Source organism: Manduca sexta, chromosome 16, assembly GCF_014839805.1.
Source record: "Manduca sexta isolate Smith_Timp_Sample1 chromosome 16, JHU_Msex_v1.0, whole genome shotgun sequence".
Lineage (NCBI taxonomy): Eukaryota > Metazoa > Arthropoda > Insecta > Lepidoptera > Sphingidae > Manduca > Manduca sexta.
This window is the reverse complement of record NC_051130.1, coordinates 620823-643496: the sequence shown is the minus strand read 5'-3', so window position 1 is coordinate 643496 and position 22674 is coordinate 620823. Positions and strand designations below refer to the sequence as shown.

The following is a 22674-nucleotide window of genomic DNA, read 5'->3' as shown; positions in this document are numbered from 1 at the left end:
CCCCACACAATATTAACATTTATTTAACTCATGTCCTATCTTTCTCTCCCACAAGAACAACTTCAGATTATTACGAATCCTCTGGAATGTTCCAGAATAATCTTATTCTATTTACACTAAAATTATCCATCATTACAACTTTGATTACTTAATTTTTTTTAACTACCCTACCTAAGACTAAAATCTGACTGCCGCATTTAGATACGTCACATTATAATAATCATCAAGCATTATTTTTTTAAAATCGATCATATCTCCATAAGTCACAGAACTTGTCATTTTTAAAAAGCCATATGATTTATGATTTTTTTCCTATATTTAATAAAAATATTAGATATTCTTTCTGATGAAAATAAATAAATTACACAAATTGTCTAATATTCATATCGTATATAACTTATGGCTGTATAACAGTGATTTCATAGCCAAAGTATCTAGACGAACGAAGTAAACGTTACAATGGGGATATTTATAAACAAACTCCCTTACACATCGGAATGTTGTGAGACATGGCTAAATCAGTCCTAGGCTACAAATAAATTGTTTAAATTGCTCCCAAGCTAGGGCTGTGTCCAAATTCGTAAGGCGTTTGGAATGTTGGGCGTACTCGGTTATATATTGTATTTATTGAATTTATACTTCTTGTGGTGTATTAGGGAAACATAATGAGAGTAAATTTTTACGATGCGCGCGCACACCGTTACGAAAAACCGATACCATAAAATTTGCTAGTCAACATTTAAGTTTTTAAAGTAAAAGTATGGATATCTACGTATGTTTGCGTGAGAACTGGCAACTTTAATTGTGATATTAACGAACTGTGGTTTTTTAAGTTCAAATCTTCAGTACTAATTTTATCAATATTTTCAATATTTCCTCTACATACAATTTGTATGAAATTATGAGTAGCTTCAACTGTATTGCTAAACAGATCAACAATAGATTAGTTGCCAGTTGCTTGGACTAAATTCGTATAGAAAGGTGTCACCTGAGCTAGAGTCTTGTTGGTATTTGTCTCCAACATTCAGACTCGTTAAGCTATTACCCTTTTACCCCCAAAGGGGTAGGCAAAAGCGCATCTAAGTCATCCTACATCCTACTAGGAGGCGAACCTATCGCTGTATCGGGTACAAATTTCACACTTCAGGCCGATAATAAAAACTCAATATCTCTGCCCGACTCGAGATTCAAACCCGAGACCGTAAAGCTAAAGACGTATCCCGCACAACTACGCCACCGAAGCAGTAAATCGCTGCATTTCTTTTATGTTACAGAAATAAACATTGTATTATACATAAAGATTACTTAGTGCTTAAGCGGTTACAGTTATGTGCTATCTCAGGTTATTTACCTCCAGTTTATTATTTTCTCCGGGTTACCGATGGAGGGAAGCTGACCAAATGTTTATCAAACTAACCTTTTTTCATAGTACGGTGACCCTTCTCGGAATAAAATTTGCGTAAATAGTGCATTACCGCGGCAATGATAAAAGAAGTTCAGTATTATTAATCTAAAATATGTTAAAGTAAGGAATAGTCTTCTTCTTCAGGTGCCTCTCCATTACTGAACGTTGACAGTCAGTTCCTTGAACCTTTCCTTGTTCGTGGCTAGCCGGAAAAGTTCTTCGACCGTTTTTATTGCAGTCCACTCCCGTATATTGCGCAGACTTGCTTCTCCTTCCTACAGGGAATAGACAAACTCTCTTTTTTCCTCACAAGTTAAAATATCAGACTGAATAATAAAATATTTCTTTCGGAATCAAATCACCGGGATAAAAAGTCCTAAGAAAAAGATCCTATGTAACTGAGACATTGTTTGTATGTATACCAATTTTCTTCCAAATCTGTTCACCTCTTGATGCGTTTACTTCTAACAAACATCAAAGCATCCCAACTTTCTCATAGATATTAGTAATATCACTGTTCTAATAGCGTTCTTTAGTAAATATAGCTTTAAACTTAACATCAACCCCAATCGTAACCTTGAGACTTCGCACTAGAGTCTAACAAATTTAATTACTGTAACAGGTTTGTAAAGGATACGCGATACAAGTTCTAAATTAGTGCGCATCCTAACCCATTATGTAAAAATGAAAAAAATGGAAAAATATTTTATTTAACACAAAAGATCTATACGTAACGAATATACAAAGCATGACATTTTACAGTAATATACGAATTTAATCAATGTATTGACAACAATCCCCACACTATGCAAGCCGGTAAGTGCTATGATTTGTAAATAAATAAATAAATTTATAATAAATATATTTATTCTAGTACTCCATGCACCGACAAGAACCACCTGTTCCTCGTCCCGGGAGTGCTCACAGCGGGCGGGACCAACAGGGCCTGTATATCCAGGTTCTATCCCGAGGGAGTGGCGCATCTGCTGCTCATACTGGAGACTGAAGATCGGCAGGTCGTCACCGCCTCTAGAGAGTTACCTGCAGGTAGGTTGCAACTATTATGTTCGCTTCTTAATTTGCTATGGAGGGAAGTGAACAGTTAATATTTCCAACTTCTCCCTATCTTCCTATTTGATTAATTTCATGGCGGAAGGCAGGTGAATGTTTTCAGAGTCTTGTTACTGAATGCTATTAGATAATAGCTCAAGGAGATCAGGAGATCCTGGTAAATTTACGATGTTCTATTTTTTAGGTGATGGCGGCTGTTTGGACATGTCTGTACCGCTTCTGCCGAACACAAAGGCGGAATTAACTGTTAGTTTAAGGTAAGGAGATGTAATTACTATGGGAGATAAAAAAAAATATGAATGTCGCGTGCGCACGACTCTGGGAACAAATAATCTATCAATACTAAAGTTAAAATACGTATAGATAAAAGTTAAAGATCATATTTCTATGTTATCTTTAGTTGGGTTGTTTTAATTGTTTATAATATAAATAGTGCATTTCACCCAAAAGTACCAACACTATTAGATAGACAATTTAATAAGTAATATTTTGGTAATTAACTAAAAGATTTCACTAAGCAGGAAGAGGAGTCCCGTGCCTAGCAGTGGGACAGGCTTGCCTTCTATTTTTTTTTATTGCTTTGAATGACGAGACGAGCTCCCCGATCGCCTGATGGTAAGCGATACGGCCGCTTATAAACAGTAGAAACACCATCCAACACCTTGAATTACAAAGTATTGTTTAGTATTCCACTGCGCTCGTCATCCTGAGACATGAGATGCTAAGTCTTATTATGTCCAGTAGTTACACTGACTCCTATTACTATGGGACGGATATAGTCCCTAAGAACTGTTTACTAACCTCTGCCTAGCCCGTTAAGCAAAAAGCGTGAACTTACGTCAGTTTTATAATCGTGATCCTCATTCCGTGACTCGAAGGCGAGGACATAAAAACGTTGATCAGTTAATGATGAATAATTATTTCTTAGTACCAATGACTACTTTAATCAAGGTTTTTAACTTAAGATTGTGTTGCGGTAAAAACGTATAGTTATTTGTTTAACGATTAAATTGTCTTAATATTGTATGATGGCACGACTGCAGTGCTGAGGTCTCGGGTTTGATTCCCGGGTCGTGCAAACTGATATTGGGTATTTCTACTCAGTACTAGACCGGAGTCTGGACTTTGTGTCCGATATGGCGATAGGCTCGCCCCCTATCATGGGACGAAATATAACGGCGTTGTATGCAATAGGTATAAAAGGCGTGCATATGTGTGTGATTAAAACCTTACATAAAAATCTATCAGTGATGGTAATACTGACATTATTCAATGACCGTAATAAAGGTAACAGTTCAAAAATTAAGCTAAGTTAGATAGCTTAACTTTCGTAGAGGAGATACTAATTGCAGACCGCAAACCATATTTATTTATTTTGAGAGTTTACAACAGAAAACACATATTACATTATTTTCACATATAGCAGTATAACGGTAGAAGATAAGTGTGTTTCTCTACTTACAGTAAACTACAGCATGCATCATAACTTACATGATATTATTAATTTTGAATTTTAAATATATAAGCTAAGCTATCTGTAATTTTCACAGCTGTATAAGCAAAACTAATTTAGCTTAGATTTCGATCTATGACCCACAAGTCCTCAATACGCATGAAGTTGTCAACTCATCTAAATTTTAACAGGTTATTTCGGAACATAAGCAACGGGGGGACTTAACATATTATCATGTCGTGACTAACCCAAGGATGTTTGCAAAACCATTTGTTTCCAGATACCCAGAAGCGCAATGCTCATGGGAGCGACGTCTGACCGTCCGTATATCGAGCGGACGCGTGGTACTGGTGCAGACGGAGAGGGCGCGGTACCGGCCCGGAGACACGCTGAGGGTCAGGGTACTCGCATTTAAGGCGGATCTGACACCCTCGCATGGAATCGTGAGTACCCCACGCTTATAGGGACTGAATAATAATACCCACCCTCTTCGTTCCTTCATAGAACCACGCTGCGAAACCACAGCTATGTGTTCGCTCCCATCCCAGTTTTAACTAAAAGATTTGGTAACCCATTCTTCCGTCTCACTATTATGCTGTGGAATACGAGTTTCCTCCTTTCTAAAACATAGACATGTAATTAGTCAAGCTGACATAGCTGTGTTGACTGTCCGGGGCTGTATTTATGTTTTGCTAGCCGGTATTTTCTTAGGTTTCACTCCACTTCACTTCAGGTACAGTGAAGCCACTTTGCCGTGGTTTCGATAAAATAAAACATACACACATAATATCACACCCCATAAGGGTAGACAGAAATCATCAATTGCCTCTTTACCAGAACCTGGCACACATCTTTCACTTTTTCTACTGTCGTCAATCTCCTCTTACATCCCCGGTTCAAGATATTTTTGACACGAGGTTTTTCCTTCTGACATTCAAAGTGATCGAACCCTCACCGAGTTTTCCATCCACACTCGCCTTATATCCTCTTCCTCAGTCTCCTATCATCCAGAATAATGAACTGTTAAAAGTAATAAACAATTGCTGATCCTGAAAGCCGTATCATACCGCCATTTTGAATCACGATAACAAATTTTGCGCAACGATTCGATACCACCTCTGAACAGTAATCATAAGAAGGGTTTCGACCGGTCAGGTACAATCCCCCTGCCTGAACATTTTCATCAATAGTGACACTTACTATTATCTGTTTTACGCTTTAACTTCAGATCTCGCTAGTATTATATACAAAGGGACCTTTAACATTACAGCGACACTATCCCTCCGTTCTTCTACACTTTAACTAAGGATTTGCTAGTATTCGATTAAAAGGGACCTTTAGAATATTGAAACAGAACACTGAAATCCCTTTATCCTGCCATCAAGCAGAGTTCATTTCAGTTCATTGCCCCTCACTCGTCCGAATTCTTTTCAAAGAACATTAATCAGTAATCAAAAACACTTGCAGTTTATAAGAATTAAAGTAAGTAAATGCTCGCGTTTGAGAGGGTTCTGTAACATTTTTGTTTATCTGCTACTTCGGTAGCATTATATGTGTGTGTTTTTACACAAATATTCGAAGAGCAAGTCACTCGCCTAATAGTAACCATCACTGCTTAAAAACAAACACCATATTTTTATGATAAATCACTCTAAGCAATATAATCTATTTGAATTTACTCGACACTCGAGGGTCAAATTGCCCATTAATAACGTTGGCGTGGCAATGCAATATCCTTTAAGTCAGAATGACATTACTTGACTACATATGACATTACTTGCATAGTGCTGCTAGATACATATAGACTATACTGTGTTTTTTTTAATTCAAACTTAACGTTTCATAGTCCGACCTTTTGAAGTCCACCCCGTAAACATGAAGGCTGCAAAGACTTCGAAACGTCGGGAGAAAATAATAATATAAATAACCACGATACAATCCGTAAATCGTTTTTTTTTCAATGTTTATTTATACTAAAATGTTTCATTTTCATTTATGCCAATTATTTCATTCAATTACTTAGATGAAAAATCTCGAAACAGAAAGATTACGATTGTCCCAAAATATACTTTTATCTTACGGAACTCTAAAATTACAGTAACAAGACACGGATAAACAAAGATACTACTGCGTCATACGGACAAAGAGACGTTACGAAGGGTTTTGAAACTTGACTCATCGATCGTCCATTGTTACTGCGATTAATAATCTGTGTCGTGTTTAAAGCGCAGACGACCCGAAATAATCGGTTCTGTACTTGTCAAATAAAGAGAATATGATATAAAGTTAGCTTTTTTCAAAATAGAAAATTATTTTTACTGTTGGTAGATCCCTCATATGTGAACGTCCGCCTGGGTAGGTACCACCGCAATGTCTATTTTTGCCGCTAACCGGCAGTGTGTAGTCACCATTGTATACCAGTATGGAAGGCATTGTGTCCAGTGTAACTATTGGACATAATGAGACTTAACATCTCATGTCTGAGGATGGTGAGCGCAGTGGAATACTAAACAATACTTTGTAATTCAAGGTGTTGGATGGTATCTCTACTGTTTATGGGCGGTCGTATCGCTTACCATCAGGCGAAAGACAAGCACGTCTCGTTGAATTCGTAATATCGCTCATAATATTATGCCTAACCTATATTTCAAATCTATGCGCTTTTCCCAGCCAAAAATCTCAGGCATATGATTTTAGACTGTAGACCATTATGATGTAGTGTGATCATAACATAATTATTTTACGCAAAAGTCTTGAAAAAATCATACAATGTACTATATATTTCGACTATTTCTTTCCGATTGTTTCTAAAGAGAATACATAAAAGTAAACATGTGTGTAGACAAGAACAGTTGAGTGAGCGTATAATCAACCAACGCGCCGATTAGTCGTTGCAAATTACGTTTATTACGTTTGAGGTGGTTGGCCTGGAGTAGGGGTCGCAATACCGGACCATTTTTCAAAACCGGTATTTTCGGTATTGACCTAAAATAAATTCCGGTATACCGGTATTTTCGGTATTTCCGGTATTTGAAGAAATATTAGAAAAAATAGGAAATATACATTTAAGTTAGTAATTAAATGTCAAATTTTAATGACAGCTTAGTGATTAGTTAAAATCTGACTGAAAAAAGATTATTTTCGTAAGCCAACGTTCATGCCGTTCTGATTTCTGAGAGCTGGCTCAAACCTCACCTTCCTTCTACCCTTTACCCCCCCCCCCCTGGTTTCATTTTGATTAGAAATGATCGAGTTGATAGGAGAGGGGGCGGAGTCCCTATATATTTACGTAGCGACCTGGAATATAAAACTGTAATATCTTCCTCTGCTTCTTATTCTGCTTATGCGAAGTTTCTGTTTCTTGAGGTTTGGGTCAAGAGAGTGAAAACCTTACTAGGTGTTTTTTACTGTCCCCCATCTCTTGATTACTTCTCCAGTCTGGAGACAGTTCTGGAATCTATAAAATCAGAATATGCTCATCACATCATCATGAGTGATTTTAATACTGATCTCCTTGCCAACCACTCTTCCCGATCTCATAAACTCCTGACTGTCCTTGACTCTGCTAAACTGCATGTCCTACTACTGGAAGCCACCCACCATAATATGGATGGTCACGACACTAGGCTTGACATTATCCTCACCTCTGCTCCTTCCCCTGTTTTCTCCCACGGTTAATTTCCCGCTCCTGGCTTCTCTCACCATGATCTCATCTACATGTCTCTCTCTAAGATATTGCACTTGCGTAGTTTTGGTCACATTGATGCGGATAAGCTGAAAGGAGACGCTGCTAACTTTAACTGGGATCACCTATTGGCAGCCACCTCTGTTGACGATAAAGTCGCAATTTTTAATCGCACTGTCACTTCCCTCTTTGATACCCATGCCCCTTTAAAGAAAATTAAATTAAAACGTCCTCCTGCACCATGGATTACACATGGGATGAGGATGGTCAGGACCGGGCTTTTCGCCAGTACAGAAGGGATCGTTCGGAGGAGAACTGGTGCCTTTTTAAGGCTACAAGGAATCGGTGTAACCAGATGGTACGTAATGCTAAACGCCGACACATTCGCAGTAATATTTCTTCTTCCTTGCCAGCCAGTATCTGGAGATTCCTCGGAACTCTGGGTATTGGCAAAGTTAAAAACATAGATCTCCACGGTGCGACTATTGGTTTGGATGACATTCATCAACATTTCACATCTGTTACCATGATTGATCACCAAACTAGGCGTCGTACCATGGATTTCTTAGCGGGTCTATCCAGGCCTAACATTAATACTTTTCATTTTTCTTCTGTGCCGTTGGGTGAAATTAGAAAAGTCATCCTATCCATTAAATCCAATGCCACTGGCTGTGACAACATAAGTCGTTGCATGATAATCCCTATCCTGGACCTACTTCTACCAATCATGTCTCATATCATTAACGCCTCCCTCAGCACTGGTATCTTTCCGTCTTTGTGAAGGAGAGCTATTGCTATCCCTCTTCCTAAAATCCCTAACCCATCACTTGCTAAGCATTTCCGTCCCATATCTATTCTTCCTTTTCTCTCGAAAGTGCTCGAGGCCTGTGCTCACAAGCAACTATCTGAGCATGTGCACTGAAACAACCTACTGTGCCTACTCCAGTCTGGCTTCAGGTCTGGCCATAGCACTATTACTGCACTCCTCAAAGTGACTGGCAATAGGGCGCTAGGGCGGGGATGGAAGATTCCAAAGTCACTGTTTTGGCTTTGGTTGATTTCTCCAACGCCTGCAATATAGTCAGTCACGACATTCTTCTTGCAAACCTCTCCCACCTTATTATTTCACCCACGGGACTGAATTGGTTCTCGTCATATCTTCAGGGACGCCAACAGTTGGTGCGCCTAGACGATTTTTCGTCTAGCTGGTGTGATATAGACTGTGGCGTCCCTCAAGGCGGCATACTCTCCCCATTATTGTTCTTTATCTTTATAAACCTCTTAACACAAAATCTTCAATGTGCGTACCATCTGTATGCTGATGACTTGCAAATTTATTCTCAGGAGCAAGTCGATTGTGTCTCCGCGGCTGCAAATAGGGTAAATAAGGACAATTTCAGCCTTTCGGTAAACGCCGCGAAATTGCCATGAAATACAAGGCCATTATTGTAGGCAGCTCAAGGCTTTTAAACAGGTTGTATTTTACATCTATTCCCCCTGTTATGTTTCTCAGCTTTGTTTATCTGACAGCTTGCTGTTTGTTCAGCTTTGTTAATCTGACAGCCAACGAGATTCAAGTTGTATCACAATATAAGCCAGTCATAACGGCCTTACGTCTACGCACTGCGAAGGCTGCCATGCCGTCAGCACTGAGAAACAGACTTGTTATCACAGCAATTCTCCGTCCTTACATAAATAACGTCTATGAGTAATGAGGATAGACTTTAAGAACAAAAAATATTTCTAATAAGTTCTAATAAAAATAACAATTAACGGTTAACACCGCTATGCTTAGAACAAAACAAAAGTAGCAATATAGCCATAAGCCATGTATTTTGCTCGCTCTTTATAGAATATACGCCTATACGAATGAATGAAATTGCAAGCAGCTTAAATTTTTGCGATTTAAAACTTGAGAAATTAATAATTATACACACATTTTGTACTGAATTTTATTTTTATAAAATACCGAAAATCCCGGTTTTTGTAAAATCAATACCGGTATTTTGAAGTTCTTAATTTGGTCCGGTATTCCGGTATTTTCGAAATCCGGGATACCGGTTTGCGACCCCTAGCCTGGAGGAAAGGTTCGTTCAGTTCTGCCCGATCCAGAGGACGATATAACTCTGGCCATTTGCTCTAAAAACGAGTTCCTGAAACACAACAACTGTAACCCGTTAGTGGGTTGCCCTACGTATGGTTACTTAATTTCAAAGGGTTGCGAGCGCCTAAAGCGGTCACCCGAAAGTCTGGTGTGTTTGTATAAGCCGATCCTTGTCAGGCTAACAAACAATAAGTCATGCCGAAAAGGAATAAAAAAATTAACACAGGACATCCAGTATAATCTCATATCAAAAAGAAAAAAAAAGGCAGTAAGTCCACTAATTCTAATTATACGATAATAATAATAATATCAGCCCTGTATTATATACTGTTCCACTGTTGGGCACGGGCTTCCTCTTCTACTGAGAGGCCTTAGTCCACCATGCTGGCCTAGTGCGGATTGGTAGACTTCACACACCCTCGAAATTCCTTTAGAGAACTTCTCAGGTATGCAGGTTTCCTCACGATGTTTTCCTTCACCGTTAAAGCAAGCGATAAGTCACAAAGAATACACACTAATTCTAATTACTGACCATCTAAGTACCCAGCTGTATAATTATTGTCACCTTAGAAGTTTGATTATCAAGAATCCTCAAGATAGAGCTCTGCCTCCCACATCAACAACAGGCTCTACAAGTCCAATGAATATTCACACAAATATTACCCGCCTTTGGTGGTCGGGTAAAACTGGTCCGCTAACTGTACATGCTGGACCCTTTATGTAGCTGATATAGCGATTGTCTGCCAAAACCTGTTTTTACCGGTCCGCGGTACACATCCCATGCATGTGACGGACATTTTAAAACTAGGTTATTTTGTAAAATGTTTTACTTCTGTGGCGTCGTGTGGTACTTCTTTTATCGCGACCCTGTCATCAACGCCCGGGAAAACCTGGGAGTGTGATACTGGAATCCCCTGGCTTAGCAACTGCAGCGGCTTAATGGAGAGTGGGAAAGGAAATGGGGGAAGGAGGGGTACTTTTTAGGATAGGCGGAGGGGAAATCTTCGAAGGCCCTTATAAGTCCCAATGTGAATTTCTAACCACGACATATACACTTAACTGTGTGTCTAGGGCGCGATCAGTGTCTCCCCGTGCATTCGGTGTTAAGACCGAGTGCCCAATAATTGTCTCGGGAGAGGAGCGGGGCGGGGCGGGGGGGGGGATCAGAATGGTAGCTAGGAAGCCATTTGTGAAGGAGGAGGCCGTGAATTCCCAATACAGATATATGCGTGGATAATACATCATTCATATGTCCATGACACAATAACTTTATATTTTGCCTTCGAAACTCATGAATAAAATCTACAGTTATTTTACCAACAGACAATTTGTCAAACAGCTGACGCTGCGGCTCCCCGCTACCACCTACTGAGCCAGTGACACAGTTTTTAGCGTGAGCGTGCAACATTTGCACACTTTGTAAGTTTTAATAACGCAAATGAGCGACCTAGAGAGCGGACCGTTGTTTTCTTTGTTTTCACAAATACGCTCTTATACCAAAGGAGCAGGAAGTTAATGACATACTATTGTAGCATATTACTGGCTGTAGGATATTTGTATTTTTTTAATTATTACTTTGAATGACGAGACGAACTTTTCGTTCGCCTGGTAAGCGGTACGACCGCCCGTAAACAGTAGAAACACCTTCCTACACTTTGGATTACCAAGTATTGTTTGGTATTCCGCGCTCGCCATCTTAAGACATGAGATGTTACATCTTAATATGTCCAGTAGTTACACTGGCTACAATGTTCTTCAAACTGGAACACAGGAGTTCCTACACCTTTTGTTCCTACCACTTTTTCTTGGCGGCAGAAAAAGACATTGCGGTGGTATCTACCCTGGCGGACTCACATATGAGAGACCTACCAGTATATCTGTTGTTGTAAAATTCAATTTTCCAGGACAGATACCACCGTACACAAGAAGCCTTGTTCTCTATGACAGAGTCAACTTATGACACGGTCTTATTACATTATTTGGTGAACTTGAGGAGTAGGAAATTGCAATAATATTTCCTATGCTAATTTCTATAGTCTTAAACGCGACGCGGTGCGTTACTTACTTATTACGCACTTTCAAAATAGCGTGTATAGAGAATAAGATCTAAGGTGTAAAACCCACCATAGTAGCTGTCGTGTGGCGCATTCCGGGGTTAGATCGTATATATCTAGTAATTGTGTATCGATTGGCAAGGGATATCATCTCTCAAGAGTTGACACTCTATCTGGAGCCCACTCTGCTTCCGATTAGGTGCAGAGGAATCACTTTATCGTGGCCTTCAAACAAGAGACTGAAATGCATCATATTAAAACTAAATAAATTAGAATCACGAATATCAATGAATGACAACTTGAAAAAGGACAGTCGTGGCTTAATACACCATGAATAGTCTGTTTCTCTTCTTCCGTGGTTTGATATTAGTACTGTAGACTGACTGATGCAGCCAGAAATTCAATTAAAAAGTAAACAGACAAAAATATCGTGGCTAATGTTCGGGGAATTCCGATTACCGTCATTCACTCAGTATTTCTTCCATATTATGACATCTTATCTCACTCTAGTATAAAGTGCCAGAAGAACAAGTCTTAAACGGCCCAATCGGAGTGGTTCAGATATGTGAGATTGAAAAAAGTGATTAAATGCCCTACCGTCCTCTAAAGGTAAGCAAGGAATCCACATACTGCAACAGTCTTCTCTAAAATAGAGGTTTAGGGCTTATCACTCACTATTATCTAAACGCGGGTTGGTAAATTTAACGGGTACGGACCTCCTCTACTACTGAGAGGGATTAGGCCTTCGTCCACCACGCTGGCCTAATGCGGATTGGTAGACTTCACACACCCTCAAAATTCTTATAGACAATTTTTCAGGTATGCAGATTTCCTGACGATGATTTCCTTCATTGTTAAAACAGGTGATAATTCACAAAGAATACACACATAATTTTTAGAAAAGTCAGAGGTGTGTGCCCTTGGGATTTGAACTAGGCTATCGCCGCTCTTTAACATTCACAAACCTACAAAAACCTTAAGGAGTCTCAGGAATGCATACTACCAATATTTTTTCTACAGCAAGATAATAAGCATTGAAATCCGAACACACTGGAATAAATTATATATCCCCGGAGATCGAATCTAGAACATTCTCCCATAGACTCCCATAGACTAATAAACTACGCGTGTTAATATTGAAATTCAAAGTTCATTAAAAAGAGTTATCAGAATACGAGGTTATCAGTGTATGCAATATATTTTTATAACAAAGACCACGATACCGTCAAAGCAGTAGACATAATAAATACAACTGGGCATAAACCTGATCCGGGTTAGATACTTGTATTAAATTTGGAATGGGCCATGCTATAGACATACATATTTCTATATTACAGTAGAAATGAGCTCGCTTAATGGGGCCACTGTCTCAGAAAAAGGGCCATAGGCTTTCGTCCAAAAAGTTTGTTTCATGCCCGTTGCTATTACATGGTACCTATAAGGCTACAGAATAAATATTGGTCACTATGCCAGGTTACACACCTTGTATACCGTGGTCTCTATTCGGATACAAATATCCTACCACGGGCATGTTTTCTAATTTCCAGATCGATGAGGTGTGGGTGGAAGGCGCTCGCGGCGCATGGGATGGTACTCGCGTGACGCAGTGGTCGCGGGTTCACACCCGGCAGGGTATCGCACAACTGCAGTACGACTTGGATGAACTAGCTCCGCCAGGACGGTGGACAGTGAGAGCCAGTTTGGCTGATGGATCGCAGGTGAACTACCTCCTTATGCCAGACACTTCACAAATCAACTATACAGATTTTATTAGTTATTTGATGGTAAATAAATGAGCTGACAAAACCAGAAAAAATATTTTGGGTGGATTACCGACTCCAAATAAAGAAATAAGGATTGGGATCAATTGTTTTGGGCTTTAAAAATCTCACTATCTAGACGAGCCGGCAAGTATTTGGCATAAGCTCCTGCACGTGAGTCTTGAAAGACTTAGATATCCATAGGAACTAGAAGCCCATTGTAAACCTTCAACGAAAGTAATGCTTGAAAAAAGGAATTCGACAATTATTACTAAACGATGTAGTAACCATACAAAACCTTCCAGTAAACTTGGAGACTCTCAGTACTTATTAATACTTCCACCCCAGGGTTCTGCCACGTTCTGGGTGGGTAACTACGACCTGCCACCGTTCCAGCTGAGCGTGCGACACGCGCCGCGCGTGTTGCGGACCAGCGAGAGACTTGTGTGGACTGTCTGTGTCAGGTAATGTCTTCAGAATATATGGGTATCTCGTATATGACTATGTCAGGACTCGCAAGCCGCTAGCTTGATGGTAAAGGTCATAGTAATATCACCCAAAATTGAAATTTAACGTAACTACTGCACGGTATTGTGTCATGAGATATATCAAGCCGTGCTGGTTATCATTATTTTTGGTTTTTTGGTCATTTAACATCCAACGAAGTCACTTTACTGTTTTAGAATAAAACTAAGTCAACTGGAAATACCCTACAGGTTTTGATTCCCTTATAAAGTATGTGGTGGACTAAGGCCTAATCCCTCTCAGTAGTAAAGGAGGCCCGTGCTCAGCAGTGGGCAAGTATATAATACAGGGCTGATATTATTATTTATTATTATTATAAAGTATGTGAAGTAAACGGCCATATCTTTTAATCGGGTTGACCTTAAATTTCACAGTTAAAAAACACCGTATAAACGATTTGATAATATGAATTTCAACTTGATACCTTTACGCGTTAATCACAAAAATGGCCTTGACAGACAGACGGCGGCATAATGACCTTATAAGAGCTTCTTTTGAAGTAAGGTATCATAATAAAGTGTTCTTGATATGTAGATACCCGTGGGCAGAAGCAGTGGAAGGTATGCTAGTAATCCGGCTCCGCGGCGCCGGCTCGCCCGACTCCTCCGGCATCAGGACCGTGACGAAGTTGCGCGGGCCGCAAGCGTGTCACCGCCACGCTGCAGCTGCACGCCGCGTCGGGCTGCTTGGAGTCAACCCGCCTGATGTCATCATCGCTGACTTCTCCTTTCAGGTTAGTTAACGACAAAAGCATACGTGCAGACTCAAAAACAGCTTTGAGATCTCTTCCATCTTGAATCAAAATCTTTGAAACAAAAGGTTCGGATATTCTTTTCTTCGCTACTCATAAATGGTCTTTTTGAAAAGAACATGAAGAACATTACACAAATCAACTAATTGTGCTGATCATCAAGAATTACAACATCCCATTCTAGATGCTGCTCGAGATTTTCCTTAGGTTTCTCTCAACACACTATTTGATGCAAATGTTTACAGGAGGATGGTACGAGGATCTGGCAGAATACGACGGTAGTGTCACGGGTTGTGGACAAACCCGTTACTCTGGAATTTCTCACCAAGCATCGAGCTGTCGTATCCCCAGGATTGCCTCACAAATTAAAGGTAAGATAATTAACAGAGCCTTTAGGTTCCGACTATTAGAGCTTCATAATTTCAACTACTTCCTACCCATATACTTCTTTTTATTAAGCACTAGATGACCCGGTGAACTTCGTATCACCTACATACATTTATTATTGTTATTTATTGTGAAACACAATTTTGCCATACAATACGTATGTTATCATTATCTGTCTCTCGCTAGTCGAGAGTACGGTTTGCACGTGAAGTAGCTCGTCGTACATTTGATTAACTTCGACTATCTAAGTCATCTTCTCCGTGGCATTTTGCGACAATAACGATAAATAAAGTTCTCACGCACTGACAAATTGATGATAGATTTTAATAATAGTCTTGAAATTTATTTATTTATTTTCTATTTTTAAGAACCCACTGACACTTTTACACTTTATTTATTTCTGAAATGTTTTGTATTTGAACAAAATAAACCAAAGAAATCGGACCTCATAATACAACTATGAAACAGACTTATTTCTGAATACATCTATATATATGTTACAGTTCTTTATTTCTAAAAAGAGAAAAGACATGAAATGTTTGACAGGTAGGAACATTTTGTATTGAAAACTTATATTGTCGTTTTTAGTATTTTCCGTTATTTATTATTTATGTTCGTCACCGTTTAATCCATCCCTGGACTTCCACAAATAATTCAAAACCAAAATTAGCCAAATCGGTTCAGCCGTTCTCGAGTTTTAGCGAGACTAACGAACAGCAATTGATTTTTATATATATAGATTAAAAATCGACGCAGAAAGGATGTAGCCTAATTTCAACTGTTTATCGAATTCAGTTCGAAATCCAATTACATTTAATTACAACTGGAATCAGACTGTGATAGTCTACCAAACAGTGGCCTTTTAAGATAAAATTATTACCACCAAGGAAAGCAACCCATTTCAGTAGAACGTTGGTATCACCACCAGGTAAAAGCAACACGCTGGGACGACAAGCCAGCGTCCTCGCAGAAGATCGTGGTGTGCCGGCACCGCGCCGAGCCTGCCACCCCGCGCGCTGCCGTCACCTGCGCCACCGCCGACACCGACGATAGCGGCGTCGCTAAGGTCATGTTCCCGCCAGGGGATGACGACGCCACACTTTATAGGTTTGAGGTAACTATTTTGAAGGTATACTATTACAGCACGGTGCAGTTCAAATATGATTCTGACCAATAAGATATGTTCTTTGACGAAAGTCTGTCTCAGGTATTTAGAATTTCAGTGTATTGTGCCAGGTACATTTGATTTCTTAGATTAACAGTTCACTTTGACTTCTTAAAACTAACTCCCATCGCTGGGATAAAATAAGGTAGCATTTAGGGTTAAAGTAGCTTCCCCTACTTTAATGAATTTGCTAAATGACATGTTATACGAGTATTTATAAAGAGACACAGCACAGTACATAGCACAATTGTAAAAACAAAGCAGACGTAAGCTGAACAAACAAAACGGGACATCATACCTGTTACTCTACGCTAGGTTTATTGCAATATTCCACACCTTTGAACTAGCCCGTTAACAGCGCTGTTCTACCATATTTTGAGTATAAAATTGTAATGTCCCCTAGGCCAGCCTGTCCAACGACACGTCGACGACGGCTACCGCTCTGACGCTGCCGGTGCAGCGCGCGGCCGGTGCGCACGCGGCGCTCGGCCCGCTGAAGGCGGACTCCCGCGCCGCCAGGACCATCGTGCCGCTGTACCTGCACATGCCCAACGTCACCACTGCTGTCACTGTGCATTTTGTGGTATGGTATTAATAACTGTCGAATGAGACGCATGATTTTAGAATTATAAACAAGAGCTTTTATGAAAAACGGTTTAATATACAAGTGATTTCGTTAATTGTTCATTTTAGAGAGGAAAACGTGAACGAATTGTATAAACAAACTTAATGCAGTCCCGTGTATGATTTAAATAAAATATATCTTAGCGAATCATATATTTTTTAATAATTCATATCCACGTATATCCAAGTTGAATTAAAAAAAATCGAAAATAATTTCTAGAAGAAGCAAATGGCTCATATTTAAGTAACTCTTTTTTTAAATAACTGCAATATCTTTCTTATTTTAGCTAAGCAAATTCTCGCTCTATCTCTGAACCTTCAGTCTCCTTCTATCTTGGTGTTCCCCATATCATCATATACACATACACACAGCATAAGTGTAATTGTTACCAGGTAATAACACGAGGTGGCATCATTTACCGCTGGGGAGCGACAACCCAATGCCCTATAACCACTTCAGCCACCGAAGCCCAAACAGCTTCCAGGAACAGCAAATGTTTGACAAACATAGCCAACGATCGCTACGTGGTCTCCACGCCGCAAAATGATAGCGATTCCTTGTTGGACAGACATTTGCCGAGGGTCATGCTCCCGATCAAAGTGACGCATCAGATGTGCCCCGACAGCCACATGGTTGCATATTTCTATTATAACGGACAGTTGGTTAGCGCCAGCAAGCATTTTGAGATGGAAGAGTGCTTTGCGAATAAGGTAAATATATTTGAAGTAAATTATTATAATCAATAATGAACACAAAGCCAAAGATATTAGTATTTCATTAAACCAAACTTTTAGAACAGAAGGGAAGAAGGGAGAAGTTAGTCTTGTATATGATAATGTCGGTAAATTTGCTGAAGGTTCAAAAAATCCTTCCTAACCTATTCCTTTTATTAAAAGTCAGCAATACTCTTACCAATTGCCGGCGTTACGAACATTCTTGGACCATGGTGATCATTTAGCGTCAAGTAATTCACTTGCCTAATTGCTTACACTATGCTCAAAACTTTCATCTTCCCAGGTGGAAGCAGCCTGGCTCTCTCGCCAAGTTCTTCCAGGATCCATAGCTTCCCTCCGAGTAAAGACTTCCGGACCAGCTCTATGTGCCCTGACTGTCCTGGATACCGCTAGCAAATGGGTCCAACCGCTCCCGAACATCAAGGAAGAAGTGATGCGAAGTCTTAAAAGGCTTATAGATAGCCACAGAAACCTCACTGGGTATGATGCAGCTGGGGATTGTTTTTTGAGTAAGTATATTTTAAGGATAGAGAAGCAAAGAGCATTATCATTTAAAACGGCTTGTAATTGTATATGGTAATATTGGTAAAGTCCAACTTAAATAGTGTTAGATAGAACTCCAGAAAATTATTAACTTTTACTAATGGTAGAGACCCTCATTTTATTTTACTTTTACTAGGCATACCACACTAAGCTTTATTTCTGCTGCTGCTTTAACCAACTAAAGTACTTTCTACCTTTATGGATAATTGCAAAGATAATCTACGGAATTTCGCAGCCATGGATGCTCTGGAGCTGCCGACCAACAGTCGCGAGCTGATGACCACATGGCTGGCAACTGCTGGAGTCAGGGTTCTGGGAGGCGAGGTACCTACCACCAGGCATTGTGTCCCGGCGCCGCTGCCGCTCATAGATGATAGCAACATGCTCAGGACTGACTTCTCTGAGGTGAGGCTGGAGATAGTATTTTAACGGTTTTTAGTTCTAATCATTTTAGAAGGAAATAAAACGGCACCAATTAATCATTTTCGACTTGCGCTGATATTAGTTATAACAACATCGAATGGTGATGATTCGGACGTGGATAATGATTATTTAATACATCTCATAATTAAAGAAAAAAGACATGAAAGAGAAAAAGTTATCTTGATATCAGACAACTTACAGGCAGCATTTATAATATGCTCTAGGTAGATAGTATTTTTCGAATTCGAATAGAATTGACGATATATCTAGTAAATTAGACTTAATGGTTTTAATTTAAAGTACGTTTTTCTTTAACCAGGCTTGGCTATGGCGTCTTCTAGCTGTTGATGGGAATAAGACAGCTATTGCTAACACTCGTACTCCTGATTCTATCACGAGGTTCGAAGCCGGGGTATTGTGTGTGTCCAGGAACGGCATAGGGGTGGCGCCGCCAGCAGTTTTACAAGTAAGTATTTTAATCTCATAAACATCAAAATAGCCTATTCTTGGTTCGGGGCAATGGGCTATAGATTTAGAGGTCGTGATTCAATTCCCAGATTGGGCGGTGCCAATACAGGCCATAATCCAAATCAGCCATAATAAATATATTTGCTTTGATTTATGACTAATGCGGCGTGCGTATGTTAAGTAAATGAGGAGGCCACTGAAACCAGTGCTGTGTTTTCGTTATCATAACACAGCTTATGCTGAGATAGCTACGTAGTTGTTGCAATTCGAACATGAAATATGTTTTAATACTTTGCTATTTTCTCTCTTTTTATATTTACTTGTGTACTGCGACAATATTCTTTCTTTCATACTACTGCGTGATGGGGTTTCTTTTGTAGCTAGCTAGTGTTTTAGGTGGTGACCCACTTGCTCGTTTGTCCTCATTGCAGGTGTTCCGAGAGTTCTTCATCCACGCCGACAGCCCGCGGAGACTGCGGCGAGGTGACTCCGCCATCGTTCGCTTCAGACTCTTCAACTACCTCTACGAACCCCTTAATGTAAGTCGACTATAACATCGTTACTACTTGTTATATACGTACCTATAACTATATGAATCCCTCCTAGCCGAATTTCGGCCACGGCGACCAATCACAACAGAGATCAGCCACTTCCACAGGATATGTATATTATAGTGCACAAGTGTGTGCGCAATGCACAAGTGCACTTTCATAGTTCGGTGTGACGGCAATCCGACATGACCGTCCACATTGCCCACGTGTGTCGGGCTTAGCCTGTGTATATCCGGTTCCAACAGGCCGGCATAATTGTGTCGACTGTCGATGGGTAATCATCTCTCGTGAGTAGACATTCTATTCGACCCCACTTCACTTACTATCAGGTGCAGTGGGGCCACTTCGCCGTGCACGAATAAAAAAATGCTCGTCTCGTCGTTTCACTTCAATAAAAAAAACAGATATCTCCAATATTCATAGAATACTACCCAAATGAATTCCAGGTTCAAATCCTCGTTTTAACTGACAAGCACATCGAAGGTCCAGCGCAAAGGGTGGAGACGGTGTGCATACCAGCTCGTACGGCTATAGCCCGCCGGACTGAGATCTGGGCCAGGCTGGCGGGTCAGGGTGCTCTCAACCTCCGAGCCGTGGTGGCTCATGACGGACTGTGCGGCAAAGGGACTGCTAGAAACGTCAGGTAATCCTTATAAACTGACTAAGTCATAGGGTAGATGCTGTCAATTGATTGCCAAGAAATGCAGTAAAAGGTGTTTCAGCAACTGTCAGTTTTATATGAAAGTAGTGTTAACCGGAATGCTTATCAATAAGTTTGTAGTGTCTGCGCGATGCCTAAAGCGTATTTGCGGATATGACGTTTATAGACACTCCGTATTATCTATATACTAATACTATTATATAAAGCTGAAGAGTTTGTTTGTTTGAACGCGCTGAACTCAGCAAATACTGAATCGATTGAGAAAATATTTTTACTAATAGGAAACTACATCACTCTTGAGTGCTACAGACTACTTTTCATCCCGGGAAAACCTTGTCGCTTGCGCGGAGCCCCAGGCAGCTGCCTGGGCCTAAATCCTCTCAGTAGTAGGGGAGGCGCGTGCTCAGCAGTAGACGATATATAATACAGGGCTGGAATTATTATTGTGTGTGTTGTTCCAGTGGCGCAGGGCTGGTAGTATAATTATAATTTGTGTATTGTTCCAGTGACGAAGTAGCCATTCCGATCATAATCGACCCCGAAGGCGTGCCGGTCAAGGAGCACAAATCTGTACTCCTGTGCGGAACTGGTAATGTATTTCGATTCGCTTGTTTTTATCAGTTTTTTCACGTGGTGTTTGACTCTTTGTCTTTTAAACTACTTGAAGAAGGTAGTAGAACTAGACAGCGATTAGTTAGAATTATGATTAACACACATACAATATAATATAACAATGCAGGTGAAGTTTTATCAACATTTCAAATACTGTACCGGCAATAAGGGTCATCGGACGCCCTCATTCTGCCGATGATACAGTTCTATATCAAAAATTAAAAAACGATTTCTTTATAATTTTCAATTTTATTTTTTTCAGGTGATAAAGACTTCAGGAAGTCTGAAGTGTCATGGACGTGGCCCACAGTCCCCACTGTTCCCGGCACTGAGTCGTTGACTATTTGGACTTCGAGTGACGCCGCGGGGCCGCTGTATGCTGTAAGTGATATTTCTTACAACCTTTTCCATTCTTTATTAACGGACACCTAACGCCAATAAAATGACATGCAGACAAAATTCTAGAAGTTTATTTTCTTTATAAGGGACTGTATCGTATATACACTGTTATCCATGTAGGGTACAGACGCCGGGGCTCGCAAAAATTACGAGATCAAGACCAAGTTTTGAGTCTGGCACAAAACTGAACTCATTATTTGCTAATTAGAACACTGGAAATATATCTTGCAGGATGCGGATTCGTTAGTGCTGCTCCCACGAGGCTGCGGAGAGCAGAACATGGCGCGACTCGCCACCAACCTCCTCGCACTGACCCAGCTGGACCCGAGATCTGCTGCCGCCACCACCGCCAGGGAACATGTCGCTAGAGGTATATCACTTCAACTCCTCTTTTAAATCATTTCTCATGAATGTGGACCTGGTTTGTAAATTATTACAAATATATAGTGTGGCGACTGGCGACCTATTGGAAGCGGCCCGCATCCAGCGACCTACTGCGACTTTTATTACGTCATCTGTCCACTTCGTGGATGGACGTCTGATCTGAAAATCTTAGGGGGAGACCCACGTACAGTAGTGGATATCTTGCCGCTAATGATAATGCGGCAGTAAGATAGGTACATCTTATATGTATATCTCACACGGCTTATAAATTTCCTACTCTTTATATACTTGCCGTGCCTTATATAATCCCAGTGCCATATTTAACTCATGTTCTCATGTAGGCCTCGAAAACTGGATTCATGACAATTATTTTCTAACTTACTTTTTTGAGATTAATTGCGAAAATGCACCAATTAGGAAAAAGTTATTGACATGCTTAGAAACGACTATTTTAATTGGTTAATACTAGGAATCGGATCGAATAAAATTAAGATCGTTTATTGAAACGGCCGTATTTTCCTGACTTATATGCCAAAGCAATCGATACAGAATTGTATTTATTAATTCGCAGGATTCACCCGCCAGCTTCAGTACCTCCACCCAGGAGGAGGATTCAGCGCGTTCGGGCCCTCTGACCAGACGCCGTCCACTTGGCTCACAGCCTTCGTCGTCAGATACCTGCGGAGAGCACACCAGGTTCATGGAACTTTCTAGAACTTCATACTGTATATAAAAAGCAAGAATAAGACGTTCCGCAGACGCTATGTTCTTGATGCTAAGAAACTAACGTTACTATGTATGAAGTTGAGATTTGCTTTAGAAAACTTAATTATTGATAGCGCCACTCGTGCTGCTTACCTCGTGGCTTGAAAAATCATAAAAGAATAAACTATGTTTTTACTAAGATCTCCTTG

At 40.2% G+C, this 22674-nt stretch overlaps 1 protein-coding gene across 1 annotated transcript in view; it reads left to right on the top strand.

Moving 5' to 3' along the window:
- LOC115452595 (alpha-2-macroglobulin-P) overlaps positions 1–22674 on the top strand; it is a 28849-nt gene that overhangs the window by 721 nt on the left and 5454 nt on the right. The window contains exons 2-20 of the mRNA XM_037439346.1: positions 2280–2452; positions 2661–2733; positions 4210–4372; positions 13320–13490; positions 13881–13996; positions 14592–14790; positions 15054–15179; positions 16124–16309; positions 16764–16943; positions 17378–17695; positions 18003–18228; positions 18498–18667; positions 19005–19151; positions 19585–19692; positions 20151–20347; positions 20872–20954; positions 21240–21358; positions 21608–21746; positions 22332–22456. Of these exons, the coding sequence (XP_037295243.1) occupies positions 2280–2452; positions 2661–2733; positions 4210–4372; positions 13320–13490; positions 13881–13996; positions 14592–14790; positions 15054–15179; positions 16124–16309; positions 16764–16943; positions 17378–17695; positions 18003–18228; positions 18498–18667; positions 19005–19151; positions 19585–19692; positions 20151–20347; positions 20872–20954; positions 21240–21358; positions 21608–21746; positions 22332–22456 (3019 nt within the window). The remainder of the gene's footprint in view (positions 1–2279; positions 2453–2660; positions 2734–4209; positions 4373–13319; positions 13491–13880; positions 13997–14591; positions 14791–15053; positions 15180–16123; positions 16310–16763; positions 16944–17377; positions 17696–18002; positions 18229–18497; positions 18668–19004; positions 19152–19584; positions 19693–20150; positions 20348–20871; positions 20955–21239; positions 21359–21607; positions 21747–22331; positions 22457–22674) is intronic.